Here is a 13,717-nt window from a genome sequence, read left to right as displayed (position 1 = left end):
GTAGATATGTGAACTACAACACTGATAAAAAATGATTTGATGATAAAGCTCAGATGGTAGTAGCCAGTAAGAGGTGCCATACTGTAGGAGTCTGTATTACAATCTGTTTAACAGCTTCATTCATCACCTGAATTAGGCCAAGAGGGCAATCTCACAGAGCCTGCGGGTAACAGTGAACTGGGCGTGAGTAGATCATGACACAATACAATTGATATACTCAACAGAAGAGCTGCTGTTCTCTAGACATTGAGAAAGAACAGGACAGCATGAACCTTCTGAGATTCAACAATGACAAGTGCAAAGACCTGAATTTAGGAAGCAAGTGATGTGGCTGGTAACTGGCTGGGGAGCAGCTATGCTCAAAAAGGGCATGGTAACCATGGTACACAGCCACAAATCAGCAGCATGGCATACAAGTAGAGAGAGCTAACAGCAACCTGGGCTGTATTAATAGTAGCGTAGCCAGATCAAGGGAAGTGAGTAATCACCTTTTATTTGGCACTCATTATAACATGTCTAGGCCAATGACCAGTTTTAACTACACATATTCCCCCTAACACAGGAGAAAAGCTGGAGCGGGCTAAGGAGATGTCCATCACCATACTCGGGGGCTGAAATACATGTAAGAACTGAGGGAACTTGGTATGTTCGACCCAGAGAGGAGATAACTTCGGGGTTTGTAACAGGCCCCCCAATATCTAAAAGGAGATTATCAAGAGGATGCAGCCAGTCACTTCACTGCAATGTTTGGCTACAGAACAAGAACAGAATCCAAAGTGGTTCAGCCAAGGAGAAACATTTTCCAACATAATGACAATTAAACAGTGGAACAGGTTCCCAGAGAGGTTGTGTCACCGCCATTCTCCAGGTTTTCAAGACCTAACTGGATGAAACCCTGAGCAGTCTGATCTCATAACTAATCCTCGTTTGAGCAGCAAGCTGGACTACAGATCTTCTGCAATTCCTTTCAACCTCAACTAATCCTTGATGTAACTCTCAGCAGTAGAAACACCCAGGTCTCACTCATTCCTTTTCTCTTCTCCTATCACTCCTGTCTCACTAGAACTGAAAGTAACACAACAGGCTCAAGGTTCTTCCAACTTTGAAGCTTTTGAATCAGTATTGTCACTTTCTGACTCTGATTTATTCCTTATAGATCAATGTGTCTTTTTAGCTGAAGGACTGTTTCAAATAGTCCTCCAAATACCTATGTGCTTCTGCATCAGCCTGGTTGATTTTTGGAATTAGCTGTAGATGGTTACTTCTTGTTCTTCTAGAACTTGCCTGTTTCAGCCCCCCAAAATAGCTTCTACTCTCACAGTTTTTGGAAAAACAGCAAAAGCAGTTCCAAATTATTCTATGTCATGCTCTCACTTTTCTTGAAAAGTTAATTCACACAGCGACCCAAATCCCATGTTGCTTCCAATTTAAATAGTGCTACTGGGTTCAGAGCTAATTAATAAATTATGCAACCCAGAAAAGCCTGTTAGTTTGGTTTTAGTTATTACGATTATCTTTTTTTGTGAGAAAAGAAAAAATTATGCAACCCAGAAAAGCCCGTTTGCTTGGTTTCAGTTATCACAACTAACTTTTTTTCTGAGAAAATAAATTCTCATAGCATTACAAAGCTTCCAACTTTGGTATTATTTACGTACATCAAGTCCAGCTAAAGAGATACACAAGTGTTCTAGCACAACAAATGAAAGTTTCTAATACTTTTATTTGGCTAAGGCTTAAAGACAAATTCGTGCAACTCCTCTAGAAAAAGAGAAAATATGTTTGGATGCCAAACTATGGCTTAAAAGAAAAAGCCAAGATCCTGACATTGTCTGAAGTCCAAGGACCAGAGCCTTCAAAGGTAAGTAGATCAAAGGCTCTTGTATTCTCTCTGAAGGTGTCTGGTGAAAGCAATCACTGATATTCACCAGCGTTACTGAGACTTGTATGCTTCAAAGAATAATAAGGGCACAGGAAACTGATGAGTCAGTACATGCCCACCCCACATAATTACCTCAAGAGAACTGAGTAGATTAATGTCCACCTCAGAGAAAGCTTGACCTTCACTACCTATCTTTAAAGAGGTCTGGAAATCTAGGCGCCTGGACTAACAAAATTTTAAGGATAGTCTGTTCATGTTTCTTCAAGTTCTGTTAACAAAACCACTAACTGTTTTAATTGTGTTTTAACTGTGTTTGCATTCTCTGAAATTACAAAGGACAATTTGCTCTCAAAAACTCAGTTGGCAAAAGTCGCTAGGAATAATTGCCTGAATCAACACATGATTGCAAGTAGTGAAAAGTACTGTTTGGATATTAGGCAACATTTGTTCTCATATCCAGTTAACACAGAACAGTTGCTCCAAGCAGGCATAAATTCTGTTTTATACCAAAAACCTCCCTAAGATAGGGCAAAGAAACGTTGAACATAATTGTCCTCTTTAGAGGAAGAAGGTAAGGTTTTTTAAGGTTCATGTTGTATTTTAGAAACACAAGTACTTACTTCTCTGTAAGCAGTAATATTGACACTTCTATGGCAAATGCTATCATAATTGTAAAAACTGTATTTCATAGTCTTAGCCACAAAAAATACACATATTCAAGTATTTTGTGCAGGAATTCCAAACAATGAAATACAGTGCTGTGGAAGTTTGGTCTAGGCCTTCCTTGGTGACCAGTTTGTAACCAAGGAAGGGTCCAGATTTACCCAGTATTCCCTACGATTTTTATGTAAGCTGGGCTATAAGAAGAAAGGAGGAGAGGCCTTCGCTCTCTTTCCTTCCGGCAGCTTGGAGGTGCAGGTTCCCTGCTGTTGAGTCTCTCGTGTTGGGGAGCGAGGCCTGGTAAGGCCTTGTCGACCTTGGGAGACGGAGGTTGCCGGTGGTCGTTCCAGAGCGACTCTCGGCTGTCCCAAGGAGAGTAGTGAGATATTTCTTTGCTAACTCTTCTAGTTGCTAGATATTGGGCTACTAATCAGGATATATATATATATACATATATATATATATATATATTTTATTTTGGTTTTGTTCCTTTTCCCTTCCCCCTTCCCTTTCCCTTGTGAAATTGTATATATATTTCAATTGTATATAACTGTAACATAAGTGTAAATATATTTATATATATATTGCTTTAGCTCTCTCTCTCGTTTCGGTTTTTCTTAGTTGTTTTTCTCCCTCTTCTCCCTGAGGTTTGGGTGGGGATGGGACTTCTTGTGGTAAGGTTTGGAGACTTGGCAGGGAGCCAGCTTCAAACCATATCAAGTGCCTTAAAAAACCCTCTCTTTTTCTTTTTTGAGGGTAAGGTTTTTGTTTAAGATTTCTTCGCATTTTTCAAAAGTATAACTTTTGTGCATTAAAAATATCCTAGAAATAAATCCCTTCAGTTCTCAAAGAAATAGCTTTATACATGTAGATAAAATATTCTCACAAGGAACAAAACATTATTGAATGCACAATGCAATTCAATATCTAACCATTATCCTTACATTGGTCTGAATAATCTAATACAGAAAAATGTCTTTAAGAGTTTCTCAAAGACTTAATTGGAAAATTACTACTTATGGATGTTCACAGTTTTTAACCAAAAAAGTTAAAAAACAGATTTTAAAATTTAAAAAACACATCTTGTTTTTGGAAATGGTTTGGAAAATTCCTCAACAGATGTTTAAGCTACTATTAAAAATGCTGCTAATTAGCTTATACTTTATCTCTGTAATCATCTCTTGATTTTCAGAACATATTCACACTAACAGCTCCCTGATTTACTACAGAAAGTGATGCTATGGCAGTCATGTTGAAAAGACGACAATTTTTTTTCTAGACTGAAAACTACTCCAGCTTAACAAGCATTAGACAAAAAAAAACCTAAAGAAGCTCCATGTTTCACTTGAGGATGATGAATTTGGCTAATCTAACCTCAAATACACAGATGAACCTTGGAACATTAGACCTTGGGAGAAGTGAAGAAGTGGTTCAAGAACAAACACAGGAAGAATGTAGTTCAAGAAAACTTCTGTAACATCAATTTTTTCATATTTTCTGTACCATGTAAATATGGAAACCTACCAGAAAAAAAAAAAAGCCACAAGACCAGACTAAAAACTAAAAAAAACTATAACAAAAAGAAAAAAAGAACAATAGTCCATATTCTGTGTAAGAATCGGAAGTTAGCTACCAGAAAAACTCAGACAGTGGAAAGCAGCCTGTAAAAGTAGTCAGTAAAACTAGTGATGCAACAGCCATTCCTCTGAAAATGGCTGTTTTGAACACAAAGGAGCTTTTTTAAAACCAAGCAACCAAGAAGGAATAAAATGTCAAGTCAATGGTATAGGCCTTCTCCAGTTCAAGAAAAGGCAAAGAATTTGGTATCAGTTTAGTGTCATATATTTGCTGACAGAGAACTCATGCTCAAAGCAAAAACAACCAGGCAGGATAAGATTACAGTTTAATTAACTGACGTTATTTCAGGACAATAGAGAATCTTGAAATACACATACTCGGTTTCCCACCTGTGAAGACTGCAGTCTTCCTGAAGCATCACTTTAGATTACTATCATAATGTATTTCATACATTTTCCCAAATTTTTATCATAAAAACTATTTCTTTTTCTTTGAGAAAAAAGTTTTCACTTTCACTCTGGTTTACCTAAATGCACAATCTTACATTCAGACCTCTTTTGATCTTATTTTAATGAAGAGCTTTAAGGTGTTTATAATACAGCACGTTTCAACTATGTAACTAAAAACATCTCTGTAAACACGAGTATAGAAAGACTCTCTCAGGCCACAAACTTCCTTTTTTGTAGGGAAACCAGTTTCTTTTTTCTCCACTACTGTTCTTATGAATAAGTCACCATAAATACCATTGTGTACAGACCCGCATAATCCTAGATTGAAAGAGATGCCAACTCTGTCGTTTCCAACCCATTCTACTAGCTTGAGTCTCTTCCCACACCCCTACTGTATTCCACCCACTTTATGTCTTCTTAAACTCCCTCTTTCCCTAAATTTAACCAATTGCTATCCTTTATTTCACCAACTCCTCAGTTCTGTGTCTTCCAACACCATTCTTCTTCCTGACATTTTCTCACCCCAATATAAACTTGGTTCAGCCAAGGAATAAGACTCAGTACAGTGCATCCTATATCTGCCAGGGGAATGTAGCAAAGCCATTCTTCCAGAAACCATCTACTACCACAGACACAGCAGATTGTGCTGAGTATAAAGGAATCCCATGTAATTTCATCTGCTCTCATACACTTAATTCCTTTTTCTAGTTTTGTTACCTAGTTAAAACTTCCCACCATCATTCAAAAGCTGAAAATGAAGACAATCCACTATAAATTACACACAACTTCTAGGTAGGACTCTGAAAGATTCATCTAGCTCACTGAAAAATAGTATTTTCATAATAATGTAAGTTTATACAGAAGAAAAAAGATCCGTTCCAACCCTGCTGCGTGTGCTTTCCCACACTCCTACCAAACATACAGGAGACAGGACCCTATTATTACTATCATTTTCAACATTTCTGCTTTGGTAAATAATCAGTAACAGATCAGTTACTTTATTTACCAATCTATACTATGTATGCTTACTGATATGGACCTATTCTTATTGGAACATCAGGTTCTGAACCTTGGTTTGGTTTGGGAAATTACATCAGATTCTGTTGTTTTATACTGACTGAACACTACACAAAATGTAAACTATAATTGATAATCAAGCTGCCTAATGCTATTTTACAAAGAATTTAAAAGGAAACTTACTCATTGAGTTTTTCCAAGTTCTCCTGGGCATTGTGTTTTTCTCTCTCATATGCATTTTCTAACTCTTTGAACTCTTTCCTGATCATTTCTAAATCTGAAAGAGCTTCAGCTCGTCTGTATTTTTCCACATGCACAGCTTCTTCAAGTTCTTGAATTCTTAACTACCAAGTGATAAGAAAGCAATTAAAGCAAGTTAGGAAAGATTACGATCTTTAATGCTGGACTGTTTTGCTTTACAGGAGTCTATATTCTATTAATTCTACATAGAAGCCTATACACACATAAAAACTTTGAACATGTGTAAAAATGTAGGAATACATAAAGTTCAAAACCGAGACAATAGATATGCTAACCAAAAGTACCTTCTGTTCTCATTTGGAAGTGTCTGGCTTTTCCCATTTTCCTCAATTTTTCCAGTAGAATTCTGTTTTTTAAATAGACATGAAAGTGTGGGACTAACAGTAAGGGCTACACTTCCTCTCAGAATAAAGCACACTTTGAGCTTGTTCATGTATACAAACAAGGAAGAAAAATTCATCAGTTATTCACCCATAAATGACAGGTCTCTCATTTGAAGAATGTTATCCTCCCAGTTCCTTTGTATGTTGCAAAAATGGAGAGGAAATAAAAGAAACTAAATCTTTTCTACTACTTGAATCATCACTTTTAAAATTTAAGTGCCTATAAATACAGAAGATCATGAAAATGAGAAAATAACTGACGGAATAATGGCAATACCTATTTTTGTTACTCAGAAAATAGAAGAAAAATATACCAAAATTCCCTTTTTTTTTTTGCTTAATTTTTCAAAAGTCCAGTGTGAAGGGCTTGTTAGTACTAAGCAATCACCATTTATCTTTCTCAAAAAAATTTTTAAATAAACCATAATTGCTTTATTGGGTTAGACACTGTGTGATACAGTTTAATACAAGAACTTAATATGTAGCATATATACTACATTTATTCATTTAATCCATCTTTACTGGTAAGTCTAGATATCATAACTTTGAGGCTCAAATGTACTCTGAGTAATTATATAACTCACACTCCTCAAGAAGCTAGATGTATGCACTGTATGTCCAAATTGCTCTAAGTGCCCATTCAAAAGATACGGGGCAGGATATTTAAACAGTAGTATAGTGCTTAACTATTGTGAAACATTGCCTTTTCCCTCACTGTTTAAATGCTAGTGGGAATTCTCAAACTTACAAATCTGACGTATTTTATTATTTATTCTAATAACTTTAAAGTTCCCTGAAAAGCAGATATTCTTCTATTCTCTCCTTTCATATATTAGTCTTTACAATTCTGACACTTATTGCAAAAAATCTATTCAGTGTTTTCACTGGAGCAAGTAAATGGTCTTAACATTTTTGAAGCACTGTACCTTCAAAACTTCAACTGTTTTACTGTAAACTTGAACAAAATATTTACCAAAAAGTTTACCTGGATGATCTTTGAAGTGAAATTGGATTCTAAATGTGCTGCTCTCTCTGCTTCAATGCTTTCTTCCAGTTCCTTTGTTCTCACTGCAGCTGCCTAAAAGTACCATTTTGAGGATATTTAAGTCCAGAGAGATGATAACATGACAAAGTCTGCTCAATTCTGCTCATTCATACAGCAACCTGATACATTTGAACTGCTTGCACTTTGGCACTGTGAAAACCCATACCAAAAAATACATATATAAATAATTTTTACATATATAGAATATTAAATTAATATTTTCTATTGAGGTAAATAAATTGATGTAGCATTATGTTATTCCTGCATTTTTTATAATCAAGAAAACTGCAGCCAGGGTCAGCAAGTGGAAAGATCAAGTTAAATATTCTACCTATTCCCTTACTATTTGCTCACCTCAGGCAACATAACCACACTCTGTATGTTCCAAAATACAATGATGCATCAATCAAGCATTTAAAATTTCATAAATGAGATATGAAGCACAGAGAAGATTCTTCAAAAATATGTTGGCTCTGGCACCTGATTTCCAATTAAGGTGCCCAGAACAGAGTGCTTTGCAGCTCTAGACTAGTCACAGTTTCCCTACAACAAAAATTTCTGAACTCTGTAATGTTTTAAAGCACTAAGTTATTGATTTTGGAAAAGTAAAACAAATTAGTAAGTATGTGAGAGTTCATGTTGTACATTTAAAAGAAGAGAAACATTAGCAGATCTTAAAATAAAAGCTCCTGGCAATAAATTAAACTTTGTATAATCACATACACAAAAAAAGGAAATACTTTTGAAACTGATATCCATGGAAGACCTATTAAAGAAAAGATCAGCAACAGCATAAGAGCTTACCAAACCTACTCCGTACTAAGGTCTGTCAAAAGGCTTAAACTTTGCCTCCTGCCATGAGTTTTATCTGTTTAACGCAATAAAAAAATGCACAAATCCTGCACAAATACTCCCACTGTACTTTCATAACACTAAGATTATTCTCATAAATAAGAATGTCACCCCAGTCTTCAAAAAGAGGAAGAAGGAGGGCCCTGGGACCTACCTGTCAGTCAGCCTCACCTCAATCCCTGGAATGATGATTGAGTGGCTTCATTCTAGAGGCCATGTCTGTCCACATGGAGGACAAGAAAGTGACCGGAGTAGTCAGCATGGATTTAGGAAAGGGAAATCCTGCTTAAGCAACCTGAAAGCCTTCTACAATGGTGCAACTGGTTGGATGGATGAGGGAAAAGCACTGAATGCCATTCCCCTGGACTTCAGCAAGGCTTTTGACAGTCTCCCATGACATCATCATAATGCAAACTCTGGAAGAGTGGGCTGGATGAGTGGACAGTGAGGTGGACTAAGAATCATCAGAATGGCAGATCCCAGAGGGTTTTGACCAGAGGCTCAAGGCCTGTAACCAACACTGTCCCTCATGGTTCAATGCTGGGCCCATTATTGTTTAACTTCTCCATCAGTGACTTGGAGGGGCAGATGCCTCCTCAGCAAGTTCACTGATGACACAAAGCCCAGAGGGCTGTGGTGCCCTTCAGAAGGACCTCAACAGGTTGGAGAGACGGGTAGAGAACTGCCTGAAAATCAACAAAGGCAAGTGTAGGGTCCTGTACCTGGGACAGAATAACCCCAGGCACCAACACAGTCTGGGGGCTGACCTGCTGGGGAGCAGCTCTGCAGAGAAGGACCTGGGGGTCCTGGTGGACAACAATCTGTCCATGAGCCAGCAGTGTGCCCTGGTGGCCAAGAAGACCAATGGGATCCTTAGGAAGAGCATTGCCAGCAGGTCACCAGAGGTGATCCTGCCCCTCTACTCAGCCCTGGTGAGGCCACATCTGCAGTGCTGTGTCCAGTTCTGGGCTCCTCGGTACAAGAGACATGGAGCTCCTGGAGCAGGTCCAGCAGAGGGCCACAAAGATGATTAAGAGATTGAAGCATCTCTCTTATGAAGAAAGGCTGAGGGAGCTGGGCCTGTTCAGCCTTGAGAAGAGACAACTGAGAGAGGACCTCATCAATGTGTACAAGTATCTGAATGGAGGGTGTCAAGAGGATGGAGCCAGGCTCTTCTCAGCAGTGCTGAGCAACAGGACAAGAAGCAATGGGCAAAAACTGATGCACAGGAAGTTCCACCTGAACACAAGGAAGAAGTTCTTTCCTGTGAGGGTGACCATGCACTGGAACAGATTGCCCAGAGAGGTTGTGGAGTCTCCCTCACTGGAGATATTCAAGAACTGTCTGATCCCTTCCAACCTTACTCATTCTGTGACTCTTTCAAAAATAACTTGCTTAAGACTCTCAATATTGTCTAGGCTCTATTCCTTCTAAACATCCTAATCTGCTTTGCCCCTAGTGAAGAATCAGCAAACTACCTCCTGCTTTAGTTTAGAAGGACTCCTTAGCATCCTCCAACAGGTGAACATCTGCCAACAGGATGTTTTTACTCAAAAATAATGCCAGCCTATTAAAAGTGGTCAGTCAACAATAAATATATGTGGATTTCATTTTTTTTTAAACATTTAACAACTCCATCTAAAAGTAATTCTATTTTAAGCTTGATGAGAAGATAAAGGAAACAGTGAGGAAGGTACCTATTACAACATTTAGAGTGGGAAACATAATTTTTAAAAAAATTAAATGAAGAAATGGAAACTTCACTGAAAATATTTCACTGCATACTCTAAAGAGCAAAAACACTTTTTTTGTCTTTGTCTGGTTTGTTCAAGTGTCTGTTCTTAAAGTAAACACTGAAATGAAAAAAGTGATTCCACATGTAAAGTTTTCAGGAACAACATACTAATTCACATTTAGTACTTTGTACTGAATTTGACTTCTAAATATCATTTTATTTCCTGAGCACCTCTCCAAAGTACAACTGTGCCTTCATCTCAGCCTCTCTTCAGCTGAAACCAGAGCTGGAAAACACCATCAAAATGGTTTACTATCCCCTCAAATGGAACCCCCTAGACTTGTCAGATTTTATCAGTCTAAAGATGAAAAATAAAAAAAGAAATAAGAAAAAATAGCTTGAATGAGGGCATATGAAAGAATTAAAAACTGGAGTAATCAGATTCTCTCTAACAAAATGTGCTGGTTTAAAGGTAAACCAGCAGGGGAAATGAACTCAACTCAAAAGAGAGATTATAAGTCAGAATAACAATTTAATAAAATAATACAATAAGTACAATTATACAGACAAACAATTGGTTTTAACCCACAAAACCCAAATATATAACTCAGCACTCTGGGGCATGAACAGAGTGGTGTTCTTTGGGCCCCCTGAGTCCAAAGGAAAAGGAGAGGGAAAAACCTGTTGGTGAGAGTGCTGTTGCAGTCCGGTCGAGAGTGATGGTTGCAGTCTGGTTGAAAAGCAGTGGTTGCAGTCCAGTCGAGAGTGGTGGTCTGCAGTCTGGTTGAGAGCGGGTGATCTGCAGTCTTCCTCTGGAGTGGTTAAAAAAGGTCCCAAGAGTCCAAGATTATATATTCTCCAGTTCAGGCAGGAATGCTCAGTACTTCCCTCAGGGCAAGGGATTCCTCAATGGGCGTGAGGACAAAAACACCCTTCTATCTCACAGGCCTCTTAACACCCAGTTTATAGCCTGAGGAGTCAGGCTGCTCTGGGCAGAGGGTGTGAATAGTCTATTGACAACAGTTTCTGGGAAATGGCATGGAAGGCTATAGAATACACAGTTTTGGCTTACACCTATCCAGTGATGAACTGGGCCCAGCTGTTCTAACTAGGACACAGAACACATAAAGATCAGTTCTTGGTATAGTTTTTTAAAAGTAGCATCTATCTCTTTGAGCTGACATGATGGACACTGAATGCAAGAACAAGCAATGTGGTCCAAAGGAAACACAAACTCTCAAAAATACAGAAACCTCAGTCCTAAGAAAATCCTGAGACAATAAAGGAAGAGAAGCAGGATCAGGACCTGTAAGAAGTGCCAACATATCGCTCCTTTGCTGACTGAAGTATGCGGATCTTTGGTTTGCTTGAGTTGTCACAAGTCACTGAAGAATTAACTTGTAGAATTAGCAGGTGTACAAAAAGAGAAGCACTGGGAAAATTAATGTTTCAGCTACAGACATTCCTGATGATCCCTGGAATAGGAGAAACAGCTCCTATTTGCAAGCAGGACAGTGTCTCTCGCCTACTGTCAAAGAGTTATGACATTAGACACCAACCAAAGAAGAGCCAGATGCACCTGATAGGTGTCCAATGGAAAGTATTCAAATAGATTCAAGACAATATACACAGAAAAATTATATTAGAAACCAGAAATCAAACTATCTGTTTGACAGGTAAGTATCATTTTACAGATCACATCCCCATACAAAGGTATGAGAAAACTGACTTTTTCAAAACTGGAGTTTCTTCACGAAGTTAGGAATATCAATGCCCAATTCTTGATTTTGAAGTTCCTCTTCTTCTGGAAATTGATTCTTTAAAGCTTTGCCTCACTTTGTTACAATTTTGATTTTTAAAATCTTGTTTAAGTTAGTTCACTGGATCTTCAAAAAACAAAGACCCAGGGAAAGAAATAAAATGTCTTTTCGTTCAAGACAAGGGCTCTGACAGAATCTGCCACTAGTTTCTTTTATTGTTAGAAGCCAAAGATGAAGAATAAACTGTATTCTTCCCAAAAGTCTCAGAAGATCAGTCATGCAAACCTTAGTCTTATCTTACCAGTATATATACTACACCCCAAAGACTCACATGCTTAAAGGAACTTGCAGAAAAATTACATATGTGAATTGAGGAAGTCATGTAAATGCTGTGTCTGGTGAAGCAATGAATACTCTTTTTCATCTGCTCTATGATTTTTTGCTGAAGCTTATGGTTCACCATACATCTAGCAAATACAAAAACCAAATCAGATGTCAGCAAATTTTAACCTGCCGGATATCTGCTGGGAGCTTCATACTGCAGAGAAGAGGCAGTCAAGGAGGTTCCTGGAGTGTATAGAGGATAATTTCCTTCGTCAACTGGTAAATGAGCCTACCAGGGGTAAGGCCCCACTAGACCTACTGTTTACAAACAGAGAGGGGCTGGTGGATGACGTAGTGGTTGGAGGCCGCCTGGGGCATAGTGACCACGAAATAATAGAATTTTCAATCCTCAGGGATGTAAGGAGAGCCATCATTAAAACTTCTACTCTGGACTTCCGGAGGGCAGATTTTGGCCTATTCAAAAAACTAATTCAGGGCATACCCTGGGAAACAACCCTTAAAGGCAAGGGGGTCCAGGAGGGATGGACATGCTTCAAGCAGGCAATTTTGAGCGCACAGGAACAGGCTATTCCAGTGTGCCGAAAGGCCAGCCGGAGGGGAAGACGGCCGGCTTGGTTAAATAGGGAGGTTCTGAAAGAAATCAGGGATAAAAAGAAAGTTTACAGACTGTGGAAAAAAGGCCTGGCTACTTATGAAGAATTTACGAAGAGAGCTAGGTCATGCAGGAAAAAAATTAGGGAAAGAAAAGTGGAATTTGAAGTTAATTTGGCTAATTCAGTTAGGGATAACAAAAAGTCCTTTTATAAATACATTAATAGCAAAAGGAGGGGCAAGGGAAACCTCAATTCTCTGTTGGACTTGGAGGGAAATATAGTTAACAAAGATGAGGAGAAGGCTGAGGTACTTAACACCTACTTTGCCTCAGTTTTTAGCAGTAAGACAGGTGGCCCTCAGGACAACTGGCCTCTAGAGCAGATAGACAGAGACAGAGAGCTGAATAGCCCTCCTGTATTCCAGGAGGATGTAGTTAGCAACTTACTGAGCCAGCTGGATCCTAACAAGTCTATGGGACCAGACGGGATCCATCCCAGGGTGATGAGGGAGCTGGCAGAAGAGCTCGCCAAACCGCTCTCCATCATCTTCCAGCAGTCCTGGCTCACTGGGAAGGTCCCAGATGATTGGAGGTTGGCGAATGTCACCCCAATCCACAAAAAAGGCTGCAAGCAGGACCCTGGCAACTACAGGCCTGTCAGCCTGACCTTGGTGCCTGGCAGGGTTATGGAGCAGATCATCCTGAGTGCAATCACACAGCACCTTCAGGATGGACAAGGGATTAGACCCAGCCAGCATGGGTTTAGGAGGGGCAGGTCCTGTCTGACCAACCTGATCTCTTTTTACGATCAGGTGACCCACCTGGTGGATGAGGGGAAGGCTGTGGATGTGGTCTATCTGGACTTCAGCAAGGCCTTTGACACTGTCTCCCATAGCATACTCCTGGAAAAGCTGGTAGCCCATGGCTTGGACAAGTGTACCCTCTCCTGGATTAGGAGCTAGCTGGAGGGTCGGGCCCAGAGAGTGCTGGTGAATGGAGCTGCATCCAGCTGGCAGCCGGTCACCAGTGGTGTTCCCCAGGGGTCTGTGTTGGGTCCAGTCCTGTTTAATATCTTTATTGATGATTTAGATGAGGGGATTGAGTCCATCATCAGCAAATTTGCTGATGACACCAAACTGGGCGGGAGTGTCGACCTGCTGG

General features: G+C 39.2%; 1 protein-coding gene across 1 annotated transcript in view; it reads right to left on the bottom strand.

Annotated features, from left to right (window-relative positions):
- Positions 1 to 7,305, bottom strand: part of LOC113991287 (coiled-coil domain-containing protein 171-like) — a gene marked incomplete at its 5' end in the record, with an annotated part of 120,384 nt that extends 113,079 nt beyond the window's left edge. The window contains 2 exons of the mRNA XM_039387246.1: positions 5,767 to 5,927; positions 7,213 to 7,305. Coding sequence (XP_039243180.1) covers positions 5,767 to 5,927; positions 7,213 to 7,305 — 254 coding nt within the window. The remainder of the gene's footprint in view (positions 1 to 5,766; positions 5,928 to 7,212) is intronic.
- Positions 7,306 to 13,717: the final 6,412 nt, after the last annotated feature.

This window comes from Pipra filicauda, unplaced genomic scaffold, assembly GCF_003945595.2.
Source record: "Pipra filicauda isolate LSUMZ 115617 unplaced genomic scaffold, ASM394559v2 scaffold546_size326836_pilon, whole genome shotgun sequence".
Taxonomy (NCBI): domain Eukaryota; kingdom Metazoa; phylum Chordata; class Aves; order Passeriformes; family Pipridae; genus Pipra; species Pipra filicauda.
This window is presented reverse-complemented; position numbering and strand designations above follow the sequence as displayed.